Source organism: Neopsephotus bourkii, unplaced genomic scaffold (assembly GCF_033783945.1).
Source record: "Neopsephotus bourkii isolate Nb327-2 ecotype Australia unplaced genomic scaffold, CSIRO-AGI_Nbou_v1 NB_739, whole genome shotgun sequence".
NCBI classification, from domain to species: Eukaryota; Metazoa; Chordata; class Aves; order Psittaciformes; family Psittacidae; genus Neopsephotus; species Neopsephotus bourkii.
Window position 1 is genome coordinate 2,042,941 of NW_026901237.1, and position 22,586 is coordinate 2,065,526.

The window sequence follows — 22,586 nt, forward strand, 5'->3', positions numbered from 1 at the left end:
GGAAGGCAGGAGAAAAAGAGACACCTCACAATTCAGAGGCAGTAAAACTTACAAAAAGGAGCTTCAAAATGCAAGATGCAGGACCTGACATCTGCAGGGAAGTCATTGGTTACATCATATGGCTTATTTAAAAAGGTGCAACTACAAGGATGAAAATGTTGGTTTAAGTTCTTCTCAATTTTGGGAAAGTAGAATGTCTGCCCTAAATTGTTAATTAGGCCAGCAATTACTTCTTTCTCAAATGCTGCCTTGTGGAACACAGTTTGCAGCAGTGGAGGCTGCAGCTATGCCTTCCAAGAAACAGGAAAAGCACCCCTTCTTTTCAAGGGATTCTCGTTCATTACTGTTCAAAGCACGGGTTTGGGTGTTTCCACAAGAGAAGCAAAAAAGAAGCTAATGCACAGAAATTTTAAGCATGGCCATAAAATACTTAACATTCAGCTGTCCAACTGGAAGGGGAGATTGGAAAATGGGTATTACACTTGAAAGAAAACACGGCACCCTCACCAGATGGTCCTTTCCTGTAGCTATGATTAAGGGACATCATGTTTGCCTGAATAACGAACAGAGTAGCAGAATTCTGATGTCACTGCTATGCAGCAGAGAAATACAAGGGGTGAAACAGAAAATCCATTATCTTAGGCATATAGTTCCCACAATGTTAGTGGTAATTTATATGATAATAGTGGTTCTTCCACATTTCTGTACATGTTCTTCCACTTCCTCTCCCTTCCAGATATCACATCTCACCTCCAAATAGGGAGGAATTAACAGTTTCATTAAGCACTGATTCCCAAGAAGAGATATGGATTGTTAATGGAGACAATCATCTTAAGCCCTGACTCTGGACGCTTGAGTGCAGGAAGCAGATGCCCCTGTAATTATAAGCTGTTAGGGCCCAACCTGGGGGAATCTTGGAGCATAAAGTGGACTCAAAGGAAGGAACTGAGAAACAAAGAGGAAACTCTCGCATCACTCGTAAGAGGTGCCTTCAGCGGTCATACATTCAATCTGCAGATGGCTTCCTTGCTGAATAATCAAAAAAACAATTGGAAAAAGGCAACAAACAGCAGAGGACAAAGCTGGCTGATTACCTACACATACTAAATACAAGGGAAAGTTCTGAAGAGCTGCAGAAGGATATCATGAGATGGACTACCTAGCAGATGAAATTCAGAATAGGTGTATGGTAAAACTGAGTTCACAGAAAACAAGTTTACATACCTATTTCTGCAATGAAAATGTAAGAAATCATTAGAAAAGAAATAGAGAACAAAGCCATCATTACAGTACTATGTAACAACTAGACAAAATCGTGAGGAAAATCTGTTGAAGACTATTAACACATAGAAATAGTCTCTAGTAACGACAAAGACACCTGAACCACAGAGAAAGTACAAAATCAGAGGCCAGCTTCACTACAAGCAATAAGTCTTCCTCAGCAAGCAAGAGTCATTCCTTTGAGTGGCGGGACTAGAGTGGTTACCATTATGGGCTTCGAATTACCCTCAGAAACTGAACCTATTAACTGGCACCCAGTCAGCAGACCAGTGCACCGCTATCCTTTTCCTAACAGAGATTGCTGGTACAGTACAGGTCACATGCCAGAGCTTGCCTCATCCCTTACACTGGGACAAAAGAAAAGGGAAAAGTGCAAATCCTTTTTCCCCTCTTTCCAATTAAGAGATAGTGAGTTTCAGCAAGGCCTTTTGTGTCTAAGCTGCTAAAAGACAGCCCTACCTTCACTGGCTTTGCCCAGTCACCTTAACAAGGTCAGCACCAACAGCCCTATTGATCACAGACTCCAAGCTGAATTTAAGATTATGAGTTCAGCTGCTCATATGAGCACATTCCTGTCAGTTAAATGTAAATCACACAAACATTAATGAAAAGCACAGAAGTGTTGAAGGTGAATCTTTTCCACATCAAGTGCTCAAACTAAGCAAGCACGCTCACAGCTGCAGTGGGAAGACAGCGTCAAGTAATATTTTAAATTTCAGAAACTAACTTTTGCCAACATAACTGTGATAATGGTATCTGTAAATATCATTTAGAAACAGTTTTTACTCCTTAAGATTGCATCCAAGCCTGAAAATTTTGGTGTGCTACCTTGCTGACCATCTCATATCAAATACTGCTACAAATGCTGGCAAGCCAGAGGCCTTAAACGTAGATGAGAAATACTAACACTGTTGGTCACATAAGTCTTCATTACTACTGCAGACAGCAAGATCTTTCACTCCCAAATTTACAGGTTTTTAAAGGACAACCATCTTGCAACTTACTGTATATAACAGATCTTCTGGAGTTACAGGGCTAATGAAAATAGTACGAAGACATCGCAAGCAAGCTTCAATAAACTTCAGATCTGGCGACAGCAAACCTACAAATACAAACAAAAACTACTATTCAGCTTCATTATCTTTGTTTATTTGAGTACTTTAGGAACATTCACTAACATAGATTGATTAAGGGGAAACTACCTTGCAATAAGGCTGGGATAATATGGCAGTCTAGTAGGGATTTGACATTATTCTCTGTACCCATAGCGAGGCTTCCAAGGACCACGGCACATTCTGTTCTCAGTTCTGTGCTGGAGGTTTCTTGCTGAAGTAAATACAGCAACCTGGAAATAGAATTATTTATGAAGATAAATTCAGATTAAAGAGAACTTCTACATACACTAAAAAAAAAAAAAAAATAATCTGAATCCTGCTATGTAAAGAAGATGAAGGCTGAACTAAAGAGCAAAATGAACACCTTAGTCACGAGACCCTTTTTACACTGTGTGCTCCTACACAGTTTTTACTTGCTGTTATGGTACAGAGATACCACACTGGTGGTTCGGGGTTTCTTGTCCCCTAAAAAATGCAGTGTCACAGTACTGATATCCGGGATGAGGTTTTACAGGATACCAGGAAGACCGCAAATTTCAATTAAAGGAAACAAGTCTGCAGTTTGACGTCAACGAGAAAGGGAACCTCATGAATCTCCCCTAACACCTAGGGACGTTATTGCTTAGATGATGATCTTTGGGAGTGACTTCTTCTGGGTCAAGGTTCAAATTAAATGCCACCATTAAGAACAAGCATGGGGTCTGAGAGTAATCCAAAATTTGAACACTGAGGAATGATCATACAGAACATAAAGAAAGCACAGTAAAATTTTATATGCAGGAAGGCAGCTGAATTGTAGCTAAACAGGATCACTTCAAGCTTAAAACACATCTTGCCAAACTCATACTTTGGGCCTCAACCAATCTGGATTCTTCATACAGCATCAAGACAGCTAGAAGCCCTTTGAACATACTGCAGATTACACACATAGCACCTGAATCACAGCAGAGGTCCTCAATCACTTTTAGTCTAAATCTGAGTCATATAGAGAGTGACCAGCTTCCTACTTCACATCAGCAGAGAAGATAATCACTTAAAGATTCACACGGTTTACAAGCTGAAGATAAAAAGTGTTTAACTAAGGGCACCCACATTACATACAAGTCTGAGCAAAACTGAAAGAGGTAAGATGACTTAAGTGGACACAGAGATACAATTCTCTCTGTATACGCTACATACACAGTCACTTTTCTAGATTCACTGAGCTAAGGCAGAAATATTCTCAGTTTAGTAACACACTACCCTATCTAGTTTCAAAAGGTCTCCCGTAAAGCCAGGCAACATACTAAACACTTCTCTAGGAGCAAAAAGGAGTCACTGCTGAAAGGGAGAGTAGTAGTTACTGAGGTTGACAGATCCCTGAACAAAATACCCCAAAAGCTGACTTCCTCAATTAAAGGCAAGGGAAAAAGTAACCAGAAACGCAAAACCAAAATGCTGTTTATTTACATGGGAATGGAAAAGGCCAACCAAGGGAATAGCAACAGTAACACAGACAGTAACACAAAAGAGTATCTTTAACACACACTCCAAGTGTTTCCCACTTATGTAAGGCAAAAATTGCTTCCACCACGTTTGAAATCTGAAGTAAAAGGCCACAGACATAACTATGGCATGCCACTGCAAGAAAGGCATGAGATCAAAGGTCTCCTCAATACCTATAAGCAGCACATTCATTATATAAAATTCATTCTATCCCATGCAGCAGATAATTTCCCAATCTCTTGGAGAATGAGAACAGCAAAATAATACTCCACTAATCCCTAAGAATCTATTTGGATGAAAAATTCTGTAACTGCCAATCTGCTTTGCTAAACACAGGTTTGACAGCAGCCAGGAAGCAGAGGTATGCTAGTATCACTCAAAGCATACGTGTACCCTTTCTGATTTCACAGTGGAAAAAAGCTCCAAAACATGAACACATACTAAGAAGATGAAACAGTTTCTCCCTGAACACAAACAAAGCAGTTGAAACATGGCACAAAATTAATGTGTGAGATGCAAGCAATCCCAAGAGCACAGAAATCTTTTCTCCTTTCAACTTCCTTCATATTCAAAGGTTCAGACTGGCATATGTTTAGAATGGCACAGATTTCCAGAATCACTGCTGTTTTCTTTAATCCACTTCTTACAAAAAACTTACCAAAGGCACCCAGGTTCTTCGTCCCTTCCCATCGGTTTATCTGAAAGGCCACTTATTCCTGATATTTAGAAATCTCTCCTAATTTTTTTGTAGAAAGCGATTCCTGACTAATTTACATCCATTTCATATTGCATGGATATTATCTTTTAATTTGTGTATTTCTTCTCATTTCTTATTGACATAATGGTCCTGAGACACTTCGGCCCAGAGTGCCCACATGGCTCAGTGGAGTTGATCTGCCTATCCGTTTGTTCTTCATTGTACCATTGCCTATAATACTGACAGAGCAAGGTTTGTAAAGAAGACTCAGATTATCAGGTGTTCACACATTATTTGTACAAACTCACAATTAACCACACCTGTGTAATCACCTCCTGGAAAAGTAACAAAAATTGTACTTATGGCAATTTAATTACATGTTTCTAAAGATACAAATTCCGGTATGTACCCTTTGAACTATCAACTGCACTATGTGCTACAAGCTCAGGAGTGCTGCATCCCAAGTAGAAGGAAGTACAGCAGGATGGCCAGGAGACCTCCTCGGATGGATAAGGAGCTGCTGAGGAAAATTCAAATGAAAAAAAAAGAGGCTTATAAAAGTGGAAGCAAGGACAGGTGGCCTGGGAAGAGTACAGGGATGCTGTCCAGGAAGCTAGGGACCAGGTTAGGAAAGCTAAGGCCCAGTTAGAATTCAGCTTGGCTAGGGATATTTAGGATAACAGGAAGGGATTCTACAGGTACATAGCAAATAAAAGACGAGGGACAACACAGGCCCCCTCTGGAAGCTCTCGGGAGAACTGGCTACATAGGATTTGGGGAAGGCTGACGTTCTGGATGACTTCTGTGCCTCGGTCTTCACTGGCAAAGGCTCTGACAGCACCACTCAAGTCTTGGAAGGCATACACAGGGACTGTGAGAATGAAGACCTTGGGCCCACTGTAGGAGAGGAACTGGTTTGAGACCATCTTAAAAATCTGAACATGCACAAGTCCATGGGTCCTGATGAAATCCATCCGCGGGTCCTGAAGGAGCTGGCAAATGAAGTTGCTAAGCCACTGGCCATCATATTTGAAAAATCATGGCAGTCAGGTGAAGTTCCCAACGACTGGAAAAAGGGAAATATAACCCCCATTTTCAAGAAGGGGAAAATGGATGACCCGGGGAATTACAGACCAGTCAGTCTCACCTCTGTGCCTGGCAAAATCTTGAAGCAGATTCTCCTGAAAGACATGCTAAGGCACATGAAAAACAACAAGGTGCTTGGTGACAGCCAGCATGGCTTCACTAAGGGGAAATCCTGCCTGACCAATTTGGTGGCCTTCTATGATGGGGCTACAGAACTGGTGGACAGGGGTAGAGCAGTTGATGTCATCTACCTGGACTTGTGCAAAGCGTTCCACACTGTCCCACACAACATCCTTGTCTCTAAATTGGAGAGACATCAATTTGATGAATGGACCACTCAGTGGATAAAGAACTGGCTGGATGGCCGCACACAAAGAGTTGTGGTCAATGGCTCACTGTCCGGCTGGAGACCAGTAACGAGTGGTGTCCCTCAGGGATCACTGTTGGGACTCGTTTAACATCTTTGTCGCTGACACGGACAGTGGGATTGAGTGCGCCCTCAGTGAGTCTGAAGATGACACCAAGCTGTGTGGTTCGGTTGATACACTGGAGGGAAGGAATGCCATCCAGAGGGACCTTGACACGCTTGTGAGGTGGGCTGATGCCAACCTCATGAAGTTTAACCATGACAAGTGCTAAGGGTCGGAGCAATCCCAGGCACAGCTACAGGCTGGGCAGAGAAGAGATTCAGAGCAGCCCTAAGGAGAAGGACTTGGGGGTGCTGGTCAATGAGAAAATGAACATGAGCCGGCCTCAGTGTGCACTTGCAGCCCAGAAAGCCAACCATATCCTGGGCTGCATCAAAAGGAGCGTGACCAGCAGGTTGAAGGAGGTGATCCTGCCCCTCTACTCTGCTCTTGTGAGACCTCACTTGGAGTATTGTGTGCAGTTCTGGTGTCCTCAACATAAAAAGGACATGGAACTGTTGGAACAAGTCCAGAGAAGGGCCATGAGGATGATCAGGGGACTGGAGCACCTCCTGTATGAAGATAGCTGAGAAAGTTGGGGCTGTTCAGCCTGGAGAAGAGAAGGCTGCGTGGAGACCTCATAGCAGCCTTCCAGTATCTGAAGGGGGCCTATAGGGATGCTGGGGATGGACTCTTCATTAGGGACTGTAGTGATAGGACAAGGGATAATGGGTTAAAACTTTAACAGGAGAAGTTTAGATTGGATATAAGGAGGAAATGCTTTCCTGTTAGGGTGGTGAGGCACTGGAATGGGCTGCCCAGGAAGGGTGTGAATGCTCCATCCCTGGCAGTGTTCAAGGCCAGTTTGGATGAGGCATTGGGTGATATGATTTAATGCGAGGTGTCCCTGCCTATGGCAGGGGGGTTGGAACTTGATGATCTTAAGGTCCTTTCCAACCCTAACTATTCTATTATTCTATGATTCTATGTTCAGGGTAAAGATTAGCGCTGCTTCTGAAAGGCTACAAAATAAGTAAAATACATAATCAATGTTATGCAAAATCATTGCAAAGGAAAAAAAACCTCCCACTTGTATTCCAAATGGGACAGAATAACCCTGCATCACTGTTACTTCTTCATAGACAGCTGGTTTTGTTCTCTGCTGTCTAGATCAGGTAGGGACACACAGGAAGCAGAAACTTCTTTTGATCATGTACAAATACAATGTGAGTGATCCTGGCTAAAATTCATCCTCGAAAAGGTGTTACATTTTTTTCTGGACACTGAGATATGGAAAGTGCACTCTCACCTACTACTATGATATTTGCCAATTATCAAGAAAAATCCATTAATGTAGAAAATAATTTGACATGAATTACCATGAGCAGATGTATTCATTTAGTGGAGTAACTGGTAAAGCTGTTCTAACAGCAAAGACTTGACATTTCTTGACCCTTTTAACTTACACACATCCATTTTGTTAAGCTAATGTTGCAGAACACTTCTCAACACGTTCTATTTCTAACTCTACTACTAGAAAGAGTTATGTATCTTCTATAATCTTTATCATTTCATTTCACCATAAAATTTAACACGCATACACACACACACACAATTTAAAAAGTAAGCTGGAAGATTTGACTTTAAAGAATTGGCAATTTAGAAAACTTCAATAAATAGCCTGTTCCTTGTATCCAAAAATGTTCGAAGAACTATAGAATATTTAGGTTGGAAAAAACATTTAATAGAGTCCAACCATTAACCCAGCACTGCCAAGTCCATCACTAAACCATGTCCTGAAGTGCCACATCTAAATATCTTTTAAATATCTCCAGGAGTGGCAACTCCACCACTTCCCTAAGCAGCCTGTTCCAATGCTTAATAACCTTTCAGTGATGAAATTTTTCAGTCTGAACCTCCCCTGGCACAGCTTGAGGCCATTACCTCTTGTCCTAGTGCTTGTTACTTGGGAGAAGGGACCAACTGCCACCTCGCTTCGACCTCCTTTCAGGTACTTGTAGACAGCAAAAAGGTCCCCTCTGAGCCTTCTGTCCTCCAGACTAAACCACTCCCAGTTCCCTCAGCCACTCCTCTTAAGACATATTCTAGAGCCTTCACCAGCTTTGTTACCATCCTTTGGGCATGCTCCAACACCTCAATGCCATGTCCTAAAACACTTTAACAAGGTATTTTCACAAAGTCCAAATGCACCCTAAATTCTGAAGGTTGTTCTCTTCCAAAGAAATTAATTGCTACTTTCTTTTCCATGAACACTCTGCACTTGGAACAGATGTTACAACTATGTTAATGTTAAAGAGTGAAAATGAAACATGCTGACTATAATTCATAGTCTTTCTGTGTGTCAAAAATAGAAATCCTTAACTAAGCTTTATGATTAGTTAAGATCAAAATTTAAGTTCAGATTTTATACACAATACATTTTGGAAGTATTAATAATATCTTTTTCTAGATCTTTAAAATATCCTTGTGTTTCAGATTAGGTTTTTCACAGAGCTAGATACCCATATTATAACATTTTCTGTCTCCTTTAAAAAAGAGAGCACTGACGGCAAGTAACATTGAAAACTAAGTAGTTAAATGACAAACTGTAAAACTACAAAAAATTTAGTGAACTCATATAATTAATAAAGATGAAATTAATATATTACTGTTAATATCCATTAATAAATTACTGTTAAACATTAAAGAGAAAGACCACGTCTTTCTGTTGTCAAAAGGAACACAGGGATAGCACACTAATGTACATCCTGGACTGGTCTGGGGTTTCCAAGGGTCTAACATAGACAAATTCAGTAAAGATGTTTGTAATTCATTCCACCAATGTCAATATTAAGAAGTTAAAAAGGTAAAAAAATGGCACGTTCACGCAAGGGATAAGAGGAAAAGTCATCATTTCGATTTTTGAAATTTAAAAGATATTACATGGTAATTGTCCACATTTTTTAAGAACATGACGTCCCTGCTTATCCTGAATCTATTCTCTCCAGCACTGCTCCTTAATCAGCCAGACTTACACCAAACCTGCAGAAATACTGGAACAAGGCTCTGCTAGAATCACCATAACTCAGTTTTGTAGAGCCTGAGTGCTTCAGGAGGAATCAAAAGAACAGGTATTATAAAATAGCAAAAAGGTATTCATGCTCTTATTGACTCAGTTTTCAGCCTGTGATCCCACAGTAAAGCTCATTACAATGAGACACAAAATGAAATATAGTTAATGGGAAGATCCTGCAACATCTTCATTAACATTAATCCACTGTTTGAGGCTAAGTAGTTAAAAACACAATATTTGGACTTTTGCAACCTCCTAGAAGGCTTCTCTATGCTATTTTCCTCTACTGCTGATGCAGAATACAATTTCTTCCATTTGTCCCTGCAATTCTAATAGCAATTACCTAATTAAGGCTTTTTTCTCAGATGTCAGTAATGGTATCCAGGCAATTGTATCTAAATGAGGTAGGGCAGTAAATCCATACAGAGAGACAATTCTATTAACTCCATGAATGCTTAGAAACCAAAAGCAAGGTCAGCTGGAGACATGATGTATTCTGAACAAGTGACTGGGATTCATATATGGAAAGCATAAAGTATTCTACATGAAGCAGCAAACTTTCCAGGAAAGTAGCTGCTGAAAAAATGGGAACTATCATGGCTTGGCAAGGAAGATTCATATTCAAATTTGCCTTTCTTTTTAAGACTGAGATAGATTCGGTGCATCCAAGTTGTGCACTGTAAGACAGACTCATGATTTAGACCTCATCAATCCACTGTGAACACAGACCTCACAGTTAGCTAAAAATAGCAGAAATTTACTCTTTGACATTCCATCCCACTTACAAGTTGTCACAAAAATCTCTGCAGCTCTTAAAACACCTGGGAAGAAGACAAAACTCAGCAGTTCATAAAGCCCCATAATCAAGGAAAAAGCTCAGGGCTAAAGTTCGAAGTTATAGTGCCATGAATCTTGAGACACCTTATATCAAAGTATATGAATAAGTAAGAGCTGTAATTCAAATCACAATTATCTGAATATTTATTAATAGTACCCCCACAAAACAGATGAATGCACTATATGCTGGAATGGTCATGATTTCTTCTTATTCTGCCCTGGAAGATGCTTGTCTTTCAGTCCATTGCCAATACGCCTGAAAAATATACAATGGAAACAAGCGAAGAATATACAGATGAAAGCACTACTGGGGCATATTCTTTTGTGTTAGCTTACAGAATATTGAATAACAAATAAGTTAATACATACAGAGATTGACCTCTGAACACATGGGAAGCCCCAGCAAGTATTGATCATAAACTGTGAACTGAAGTATTAGAATAGGTCAAACGGGATAGGACAATTTAGAGACTTTATTAAAACTGCCCATTTTACTGCATTTTAAGCATTGGTTTTCGAACAGTGTACCAAGAAGCAACCACTGGCCACAGAATTTTCCAATGCAAGAACTAAGTATCATTTTGAAAGTACACAAATTTCTGTAAAATATCTGAAATGACAAACACTGTTACGGATTCTTACACATTAGGACTCAAAAAAATGAGTGACTTTTATGACTTTTGGTCAAACAAATGTATCCCAAACTGAGATGTCACATTCTCACTTCTGGATGCAACAACTTAATTCAAAATCTCCAGAAGTTGGAGCCAAGGGGCCTGGGTTAATTCTACTATTAACCTACAAAGCAAAGATAACTGCTTCTGAAGAATTTCATACAAAGCAGACAGTAACTGTAATTTATTTTTTTTTTAAAGCCAAGTTAAGAAAACTAGTGTTAGGACTCAGCTTTGAGCTATACTATTTAAAATGTTCTCACTACTTTAACATCTCTAAAAGAGGCAGTAACACTAGCAGTCCCCTTCCATGCGGATTAGAGAGAAAAACCCTTCTGCACTAACGCAAGCAGTAGGGAAGAAAGTTGCAAAGAAATCTTTTTCCTTTAGGAACAAAACAAGGAGTCTCAGGTTACAACTCTAGTAATTTATTCTAATGCTTAATCTTATTTTTGTTCACTTAACTAAATCCAGTGTTGGAGCAGTGCAGTATCTACTGAGCTGTAAGCTCAGTCTGAATTAAAGAAGAAACAAAACAACATGGAGTAAATAAGGACTATGATCAAGTTTTTTTCTCACCTTTCTCTTTAATGATCAATTTCATTCGGAAATAACTATTTTCCATTGAACTATTGCAGTCTGATTCACCTTTTTATAACATGAATGTTTTCATTCAGCATGTAACACTCTGTATCCCAAGGTGCTATCGGCTCTCTCAAGTTGTTCACATGCATGCACTTTTAGAGTAACTTGAAGGATACTGAAGTTGATACCATATGGCTTCTTTCTGTTACTAGATAAAGAAAATCTCACATCCAAGTGCATCTACACTGTCTGCATGCGCTAGATTATTCTATTTCCACCTCCAAGAAAACTCTGGAAGCCATTTAGCAAAAACTAAAAACATCCTCTATTTGCAGCCATGTATACTAGAATACGTGGGATCAACACATAGCCCCTGAAGCCAAACAGGGCTTACATTTCACTAACAATACTCAAAGCTTTTTAACTTACACAGTGAATGACACTGATTCAGATTAGTATTATTTTAAAGCGTAACATAGGCTCAAATATTTTACTACATCAGTTGCCTTCATCAAAGACTATTTTTGAGAGGATACAAGCTTTATAATAGGCATTATTTATATCATACATCTTCATCCAGTAGTACCCTTCAAGTATCCTACCACTCTGCTCAAGACTGATGTCTTGTAAGTTCACTGTTCATTCCATCTACCTTTGTAAACCACCAACATGCAAACTTCATTCCAAATCTTCCAGAAGCTACTGTGTGAAAATACTCTGTGTTAAAACATCAGTGAATCATCCAGCCTATGACCACTGTCTGAAAAACTACTGTTCATTCAGACCACCCCATTTTAAAAGGCTTTTGAATGAGAATGTTCTAAAGCATAAAATACGCTGTTTTGACTTCCCATTCAGCTACATTTTGAAATTCTTCACTGTACACAAAACAGCCACACTACACTTTCACTCTGGTATCACCACTCTGCACATGAAAACAGGATGTAAAGAATATGGTTTTAATACTTTTTACAAATTTGATTCTTACAGCTCCTTAGGAACAGATACAAGATATCCTAAAACTACCTTTTATATGAGGTTTTTAATCTCACCCCCCCCCCCAAACCCCCCCAAAAAAACACACTTTGAAAGGTGCCATTAGAAGTAGGGCTAATATTAACAACTTTTTTGCTAACAGAAAAGGCACTTAAGAGATACAGGGCTGCTCAGCTTTTAAACAAAACCATCTCTAAGGCAATTCTGCTGACTGCAAATATTTGCCTTGACTCACATGTATTTCATAGCTGAATTATAATACCTTGTTCTAGTTACATATAACCCTCATGGTGAGGGTTATTCCTCACAAAGAGACATATAATTATGTAAACAGGCTCTCACTTGCTTTGAAGAAAAAGCAGGGACAACCACAGGAAGCCTATTAGAGCCTCTGCTCTCCACTTCTTTCACCACTCTAAAAGCAAAGGAAGCCCTTAAAAATATCAGCATTGCAGATGAAGCTCCTTCATGTAAGCACACAAACCACTAGTTTTGGGCACAGATCCCTACCTTATGGAGCACATGACACAAAAAATCCAATTTTAAAGTCAACTGCAGCCAAGAACAGGACAAGGTGTCAGGAAAAAAATGGCTCCTCAGCCTCAGAAGGATACCCAAGGACTTCAGACAGATCACTTTATTAATGTGCACGACAAACTTAGTAATACTGCGTCAAAAGTACCGAATTCTTGACAACTGGTAACATGCCAGAGATCGTAAATGTCTTTAAAAGATGTGTGTAACTGATAATGAGTACAATTCTTATTTATACCACCAGCAGTGGTCATGCAGCTCAAATTCACCTGAAGACATCACAATTTCTGCAGTCAGCAAGTCAATTAGGTAGGAACTGAGGATCATAGAACCAGAGCTGTGAGGAATCTTGACAGATCCTCTAGTCACTAACCTTGCTCCAAGGCAGAATCATCAGTCAGTAAACTGCCTGCAGTTACTGTCTTGCTTGTCAGTACTTCCATTGGTGGAGATTCACCACACTGCCACCACCAGCAGCCTTTCAGCACTGCAAGGTGTAGGGTGTACATACATTTCTCTACTACTACGATGCAGTCTCACACTCTCATGTGCTCTTATGTCCATTTTTCTTTTTAACTTAACAGAACGACACTTTTTTGTGAAAGCTTTTGTGAAGTTTTTTGTGATTAAGCAGTTTTCAGTGCAGCAACACAAACACCACCACAAGTGGTAGCAGGATATGATCAGAAGCAGAGAAGGATGGTTCTGTGAGAAGAGACCTGTGAAATCAACTTGGCTTTTCACCTGCACCTTTACATAACACTGCCTAGGTCAGTGCCACCAAAGGCATCTTCATTAGCGTAACAAAGTCCTAATCCCAAGGCAACAGAAAGAAGAGATGCACAAAAGCTGCACTTCCACCAACAGAAGTTTTCACAAGAAAGGAATTGCTACCCAGCACTGAGAGATGAGGGACAGGATTACCCCAGAAATACTAATTTTAGAGAAGACACCAAAGCAAAAATAAACAAAAAAGCTCAAAACACAGGCATGAAGATTGAAGGCTCATTTGAACCTAAATCATCACCTCAACAGATAATGTTTAGAATGGAAGGCAGCATCAGGACAAAGTGCTAACATGCTGCATATCTGGCAACCCTTCTCTATGAAATAAACCCCCACTTGCAAAAAAACCAAACTCCATCTCATGTCCATGATGTTATCCTAATGGCTTCCTACTGAAACAGAACAAGTTGAAAAGGTGCCCACACTGGAAGGCAAGCTGGAGATGAGAAATGGAGTAGATCCTAGTATTTTCTGGCTTTGGACACAATCTTGCCAATAACTACTTTATGAAAGATGTAACAAGCTAGGAAGATAAAAATTATTTTCTGTATCACTAAGCACATGAGGTCTCTCTTCTGGAGAAGAGATGATACACAACACATTTTTCTGCAGTTAAGGGAGATTTTGTGCCAAAACAATTCATACAATGATTATTGATAAACTAAAGGCTTTATTAGTACAATCAAACCAACTCTTTGTCAGAAACACCAGCTTACAGTTTTAAAACATTTGTTCCCTGCAGTATCAACTGACCAAGGGAAACCTAACAGATTCTCACCTTCTGTAAACCGCAGCTTCACTACCCTAAAAAAAGACTTTGATCCCTTTATTGGTAAGCACTTAAACTTTAGGGAAAAGAGTTATAACACCCAAATCTCACATGCAAATTTGGCATAGGTTTTTTTAGGCTGAAATTTATGCCTTTTTTTTGTTCCTCCAAGCTTGATTTCTTAACACTATCCATTCATGTTAGAAACAAAGATCCTACTACACATTTAGACAAGTTATCTGCCACATCAAAGTCCAGTTTATCAACCAAACCACAACAAATAATACTATTGACAGCTTCATATCTGTCACTTCACTAACAGTTCTAGAGCTGCTCTTTTTCTAGGCCTCAGACTAGGAATCTTTCTTCATGTCTGCAGGAGCTACTGCAGACATGCTTCATCCCCTCAGGCTTAAGAATGCTCTGGGTTTTATTCTCTCTTTAACAAATGGTGTTGCACAGACACATTGACAGGAAGGAGTTGCCATTTCCTTTCCATAAAAGGGGTTGATATTTCATGATGAGGTTTCTTCTCTTTCCTTCATGTCATAAAAGTAACTGGCTGCTCCCTTTTCCTCATACAAAAGCATGTAGTGAATCTAGAAACCTCCCAAAGGTGCAGTTCTTCCTGTATTGAATAAAAATATATATTTTTTTGTGTGCATATATATATACACACACACACATACTGTATTTTACTGTACTGAATCCTGGGTTTGTATGATTTGGCAAAACAGGCAACCCTGCAATATTATTCATAGCTAATCAAGAAGAACAATGCCCAGCTACTAAGGATTTTTTACCTTTTCAAAATTATTTATAGTAGAAACTGAAAAATATAAATCATCACATACAGAAATAGTCACCTGCAGACAATTTACCAGGCACTCAGGTAACAGAGAATAAAAAACCCCCCAAAACCCCTAAACAACCAAAAAGCCAACCAAAACACAAGTTAAATGTTTCTCATACCAGTTTCCACCATTCATCAGCCTTTCCCACTTCACAATACCAGAACTTCTCCAACAGGAGAACTCTTTTTTGGTGGACACCTTAATACTAGAAACCAGAAAACATTAAAAAAAATATCTGCTGTCATTGCTAAGCCTAATCACATCTGCCTATTAACCTAGACCCAGACTGTAGTGAAAACTGATGGCCAAATTTGTTCCCTGAAACTGTTCAGCAGCTTTACTGCCCCAGACACAAATGAGAAAAAGCCTTCTTTACCCAAGTTCAGTATCAGGTCCATGGAGCAGGGCATACCTCCCCAAAGGTTGTTTAGAGAATCAGTCTAAAGCCATTTTGGGCTAGCACTACGCTCAATACTGTTCTGTCTAATCCTAACCAGACAGTAATTAAAGAGATTTGCATAACACCAAGCACAACATATATTTGCACAAATACATCTTTCATGCATAATCTTAGCATATAAAGTTATAAATTAAGAAATTAAAGCTTTCATTAAAACCATACCCACACTCATATGGGGAGGCTTCCTTATACTAGCTAATAATGGATTTTAGAGTGCAATATTCTCAGGCAAGTACTAACACATTTTGTCTGTACAGGAGACATTCTGTCAAGCAGATATTTGCAGTCCTACAGTTAAAAGACAGCCAGTCCTTTAGGAGTAACGTTATAATAAGACACTAATTAAAACAACTTCTTGAGCAAGAGCCTGAATTCAAGGCTAATGCTAAGGAAAAACTAGACACATAAAGACAGTTCTTCATTAAATCAGGTTACAGAATCAAAGAGTAGATGATACTGGAAGTGATCTCTGGAGGTCATCTAGACCAACCCTCTGCTCAAAGCAGGGTCAGACAGAGTATTTGGCTAAGTATGCCAGCCATGAAGACAAGCTTTCTAGGACACAAAGTAACAGGCATACTTTCTGTGTGTTAAACTAAAATTGTACTTGCACAAGCCTCTTTATTCCTAAATACCCAAACACAGGGAGCTTCTTGCTTATCTCTACTTAAACAGTAAGTTAATTGTTTAACTAATAACATCTGATATGTATCTAACTCCAAGGAAAGCTGAAAGCAACAGGGTGGTTTTTCACCCTGCACTCCTGCAACTGCTCTCCCAATAGTCAGCACCCCAGCATAAAAGTATTCCATTTGCTAGGGTGCTCTTCTGCTAAGCTTCATGCAGGATCATTAATATCATGGGTCATCTACAGATTTGTAATACCATGCATTTAAAGAATTGTTTGGGGTACTTGTGAGCTATGCAAAACCATCCTGCCTAGGTTTTCTCTTTAAGTCTCAAAACAAAAGTAAGACACACATAAACATTTCAAATTATATCAGCAATATGCAAATTCCTCTACTTACTTACCAGCCCATCATTTTTAAGTTTTCCAGATTTGCCAGCTAATAATGGACACAAAAATCGTCTTTACAGATATTTTTGCGTTTAATGTAGATACTAGCCTATATAAAATCCTTTTCCTCAGCTGACAGACTGGGATCTAACAGAACTTTCCATTTAATAGACATCATCTTAGTGGGTTTCACTTATCAAAGCAGCAGTCTTACTTTCTGTTAAACATTAAAAGAACACTGCCTGGAGGAATTTCAGAAGGAATACCAAATTTCATGGATGTTCACATTGGTGTGTTTATGGCCCCAGAAACAACTTAAAAACCCAACGAATTTTTACTACATTTAACTGCCACACAACCTAATAGTATGCTTCACAGAACTCAAATTTCAGATGATGGAATGGGTAAGAGTTCATCAGCTGCTCTATATGTCATTTCAAATGTGCTCCACATACATAGATAAACAGATAGATAAGTAAATAATTGAATAAATGAAAGCCACAGCAACAGTTAAACAGAATCTCCAATAGATTACTTTGGGAAAGGCGAAAATTAACTGTATAAAGGTTTTTGAGGCACACCCACCTAGAGATAGGCCTTTAGCTTTTTCAGGAAGAAGTACACTACCATATTACAGCTCCAGACTTAAGCACTTTATAGAATCATAGGGACACCTCACACTAAACCGTATCACCCAAGCCTTCGTCCAACCTGGTCTTGAATACTACCAGGGATGGAGCATTCACAGCCTCCCTGGGCAGCCCATTCCAGTGCCTCACCACCCTAACAGGAAAGCATTTCATCCTTATATCCAATCTAAACTTCTTCTGTTTAAGTTTTAACCCATTACCCCTTGTCCTATCACTACAGTCCCTAACGAAGAGTCCATCCCCAGCATCCCCATAGGCCTCCTTCAGATACTGGAAGGCTTCTATGAGGTCTCCATGCAGCCTTCTCTTCTCCAGGCTGAACAGCCCCAACTTTCTCAGCCTATTTTCATACAGGAGGTGCTCCACTCCCCTGATCATCCTCGTGTCCCTTCTCTGGACTTGTTCCAACAGATCCATGTCCTTTTTATGTTGAGGACACCAGAACTGCACACAGTACTCCAGTTGAGGTCTCACAAGAGCAGAGTAGAGGGGCAGGATCACCTCCTTCAACCTGCTGGTCACGCTCCTTTTGATGCAGCCCAGGATACGGTTGGCTTTCTGGGCTGCAAGCACACACTAAAGCCGGCTCAGGTTCATTTTCTCATTGACCAGCACCCCCAAGTCCTTCTTATGCCTTAAGACTCTGGAGAACAACCAACTGGAAGTTAGAAAATCATTTTGTTAAATGACAAGAATGTTTTAATGTTTTTGCTAAAGGACTTGGGTGGTTAAGTTGAAGATCTGGTTTAAAAACCTCTGTATTCATTTTGGAGCAAAGGAGTAACTGAAGATCCTAATGAGAAACTAGCTCTGAAGTGAAATAGACTTTAAATATTAAACTCTCAGTAATAATTAGGCAGTCAATAACTTAATTCAGTGAACATTTGTGATGTAATAGCACAGGTCAGAGCTTTAACAGGCAACCACAACGCACAGGAAGACAAAGCTTTGTTCTGATGGCTGGAACTTATACTGTCTTCTCTACGCTCTGCCATCCACCAGATGAAGGAAGAGCGGAAATATGTCACAAGCTTGAAAGGGCTAACTGTTGACTGCGTAACAAACCACTGAATGCCATCTCTTTCAGGGTACCAGAAAGTAGTCTGCAGGCTTGCAAAACAGTTATCAAGAACTTACTCATACGTTCATTTCATGGAATATTCTTCTTTTCCAATTCCACCTCTATAAGCCAGAGGCTTTAGGCTGTTTACTGCAGAATTAGGAAAGGGCTGCCAAGCGATAACTTCTGCCTACAACAGAACCTAAACTACACACTAGCTCAGTGGCCTTAAAATGCAGCTGATGTGCAGTTCATGGGAAAGCTCGTAAGGCAGGCCTCGGTACCAAAGAGCAGGGAGGGAAAGACTACTTAGTTTCGAAAGTTGCATCAAACCATGAGACTTCTGGGTGGTCCTAGTAACTACTTCTATGAGTCTGTAGTTCCTTCTGTATTCCTCTATGCCTTAGGTGTTACTAAGTGGCAATGAATATGGTGACATTTCTACCCTCTACTACAAACTCCACCAGAAAGGGGCTTCAATTACAATTCAGATTACTGGGAGCCAGCAGCACTTCAGATTAACTGCTACTAGAGGAATGTTGTTTCATTGAATCAGAAGTCCCACCAAGATGACTTTGAAGATAAAATTTACTTTGAGCTGAGGACTTAATCATCTTCCTGAGATTTAAGAGTCAAGAGCAACTGACAAAAAACTTCAATTACTGATCCTGTATTCTGAAGAGCTTTCTAATTATGTTCATGGGCACAAGAGCAGCAGTATTTGCTCTTAAATTGCCAAATGAATGAGCACACCAACAATTAGTACAGACTTCCTCATTCTCTGCTAGCTCTGATGTAGAGTAGAAGGGGGAAAAAAAAACACCCTAGGAAACTGAACGACAATACAGGTAGTAAACCATTTTTAGGCAAGGCTATTTTTGGCCTGCCACTGAAGGAACTTGGGATATCATGGCATTAAAATACCCATTTTCCCCCTGAACTTCAGAAATTTCTTTTTCTGGCACCCCTACTAAAAAAGTAATGGTTTCAAAAAGCAAATTTTTTGCAGTTCTGACAGAGGTGTCCAAGGCCAGCATTTCCTGAGAATGTAAAGGAGTAACTCTCATTCTGTAACAAGGAAGACATACAGAATATCATTTAAGAAACAAAACCCACATACAGGTTGTTGCATTTATATTCTTAACATCCAGGACCATGTTTGTATGTCCATGTGTACAGTTCATTACAATTCTTAAGCCCCCCTTCTAGGCCACTGGCCTAGAAATGACAAGAGATTCAGCCATACTTCCCTGTCATTTTCTTCCTCTACAAAGATAATCAAAGGACTTTGTGTTTCTTTCCAACCAAGCAGCAGTCAGATATTTTAAAATAGGGATATTTCAAACCTACCAGTAGTATTTCACCCAATTTTAACAAGATTCATAGACTAGTTTCCAAACCCCATATGAATTTGTTCTAATATCTGAACATAATGTTTTCTTTCCCACTGACAGAAATCTGAAGGGGTTCTTTGGGTCTAAAGGGTCTCTTCTTAAAGCTTGGTGGAGAAATACCTTGGGAAGAAAAGAGAAGCACACAAAGCAGCAGAAGTCTAATAATCCCCATGCCATCACAGAAGACTCAGCTTCCCTTGGGAGATTGCAATCTAACACTGGGAAAACTGTTCTCCTCATTAGCTTTGCAGAGGAGACTTAAAACAAAACACTAGCATGCTCACTTCTATTCTTATTGAGGGAAAGGTTTGACTTTGCAATTGGAATTCCAGAGGTTCCCATATTCTGAGGGCTTCAGTGGCCATTTCACAAATTATAAAGTATCCAAAGCACCAATGAATTCCTACCACTTTGTTAGAGATAACAACAAAATGAGTTCTCTAATCTATAATCTAAGCCTGTGAACACCTTGAGGGAATTCTAAAGCTTTCAGAATGGTACTTGGGAGTAGATGATGATGCCACTTAAGTTTTAGCCAATGAGAATCCTCTTTTCTCACTATTACCCAGCCAATTTAGCATCATTTACACTTCTAGTCCGAAAAGCCTTGGCATTAGAATTACTTCCATTTGAGGATAACTTGTACTGAATTGAGGAGAAGCATGATAACTTAACCTTGTAAGATTTTCCAAATCCAGTCATTTATCTGCAGTTATAGATTAACTATATAATTTACCTGGACAGCCAGAAGGCATTAACAGAAAAAGCCCATTTGGATTTTCACTACTGGGCATAGAACAAGTAACAGCAGAAAGCAGGATAACTGAAAGAACATGAAGTCCTATGAAATTTAAGAACAGGCAGATTCTAGATTTGGAAGCTGGAGATCTGTCACCTTTAAAACAGGAACCACAAGAATCAAAAACAGTTGCAACAATCCCTTAGAGCATGTTAATGAAAAAAATAAAATATCCCTTAATCTCTGCATAATGAACAAATGTCCACTTTAAACTTTTCCTCTTATATGAAGTCTTCTCTGCACCTGTTCATATTTGGTCAAAACAGAAGATAATTCAGCAGGTTTTTTACAGGGGGTTTCCCCACAGCTAATCCTTAGAGAACTTTAAGGACATGCCTTCACACAAACTCAATCTGTAAATAAGAAGATATTCCCTGCAAATAAGACATTTTTAACGAGCCAGAAGCTTTCTGAAGCAGGACAGTTTCTGGACTCAGTTACCATTTAAGCAAACAGATCATAGGGGGTCCCATACTCCTAGCACTAGTACAGCGCTCCATGTTTTCCTTCTCCATTGCTGCAAATTGTTGAGAGAAAGAAGCCTGGAGGAGAAGAGGTGTGAAATGAAAACTGGAGTGAGCAATCCAGTAGCTAAAGTTACCTGTTAAATCTGTACTAGTGGAATCAGGATCCAGAAAACATTCACATCAGCTGAAGCAGTAATTCAGCAATAAAGTATTATTAATGGTTCTTAGTCCACTGAAGCAGGTGGAGAAGACAAGCAAATTATCCCAGATGCCTTTCAGTACTTTTAAATTATTTTTTAACATAACCTTACACATTTTCACTTGTGAACTCACCAGGCAATTTGCTAAAGAACAGGATTAAGATACAACCACTTTCATTCACCATTAATATCCAAGTCAGAAATCAATTTCATTCCTGAGCTGAAAAAGTTTAATAAAAATCACCAAGACTACTTTACAGAATTCTATGAAATTCTAAATTAAAAGCATTACTCAGCAGCTTGTTCTGTAATACATGAGTTCAACATTTCAAGTCTCTCTTAGTCACATTAAAGAAAGTATGCAGTCAACTACAAACAAAGTTAAAGCAAAAAAGTGCCTGTGATCTAAGGATCATTATTCCAGATGTGTTGTGAATCAGTGAAAAGGAGAGTAGCAAAGGACATACCTTGGAACTGCTCCCAAAACAATCAAGTTGGCTTTTTGTTTGTTGTTTCCAATTACAGCATTTTTCATATCTCTGTAAATCCAGAAAGAAAAACAAACCCTGGTAAATTATGCTGAGGTACTGAGGGCTTAAGCTATAGAACTTACTATTTCCATGAAGGCTTATCAGGTAGTCTTCCACATGTCCACGCTGCACCTACAGGACTGGGGAGTGCTTTAGGGCAGAGTTTCCACAGCCCACACATAAATACCCCAGACCTCTGGGATTCATTACATCCCAGCTTACACAAGTAAGCAAAACCCCAAACTCTCTCACATGCACGCCAGACACTAAGAAGTCTTATTATTGAGGAAAACTAGATATACTGGTTCTTTGTGCCCATATATTCAACTAGACTTCCAAAAAAAGAACCCCACTATTGGCTGGGAAAGCAAGTGTGGGTAATTTGAAGTATTAACTGAATATTCTACTGGGTGCAGGAAAAAACAAGCTAGAAATGAATAAAATTAAGAAAAAAAGGGGGGGGGGAGGGGAGAAAATAAAAGAAAAAAGGAACTATCACCAGTCTCCAGAGACCAGGCTTTCACTCCCCCCTTCACCATGGACTTCCTTTAATGAATTTCAGGAGGACACCTAAATATCTGTATGCCAAAATCCCAGGTGTCAAGTGCAAGCAAAGGCATTTTCCTGTCTTGGTGTTACTGCAAGGTTAAATATATTAAAGACGCTCATACTATGGTAAAGGAACAAGGGAAGCTTTTCCAGAAGAGGACACTGGTAGCACATACTAAGAAGTTCTGTGAAAATGTGCAATTTGCAACTGTGTTGCTCAGAAAACTGCTACTGTATCTTAAAAACCACCACTGTCTTTTGGAGATTGTACATCTATGAA

General features: G+C 39.5%; 1 protein-coding gene across 9 annotated transcripts in view; it reads right to left on the reverse strand.

Moving 5' to 3' along the window:
• The window catches only part of ARMC8 (armadillo repeat containing 8), a 68,307-nt gene that overhangs the window by 30,730 nt on the left and 14,991 nt on the right, over positions 1–22,586 (reverse strand). For 8 of the 9 annotated variants that reach the window (XR_009725590.1, XM_061354487.1, XM_061354484.1 and 5 more), the window contains 3 exons: positions 21,695–21,766; positions 2,484–2,626; positions 2,286–2,383 (listed from right to left, as the gene is read on the reverse strand). Coding sequence is in view for 8 of the 9 variants with exons in the window: in XM_061354487.1 (XP_061210471.1) it covers positions 2,286–2,383; positions 2,484–2,626; positions 21,695–21,766 (313 nt within the window). In the remaining variant the exon portion in view is untranslated. The remainder of the gene's footprint in view (positions 1–2,285; positions 2,384–2,483; positions 2,627–21,694; positions 21,767–22,586) is intronic. The other variant, XM_061354486.1, reaches the window with a different exon arrangement.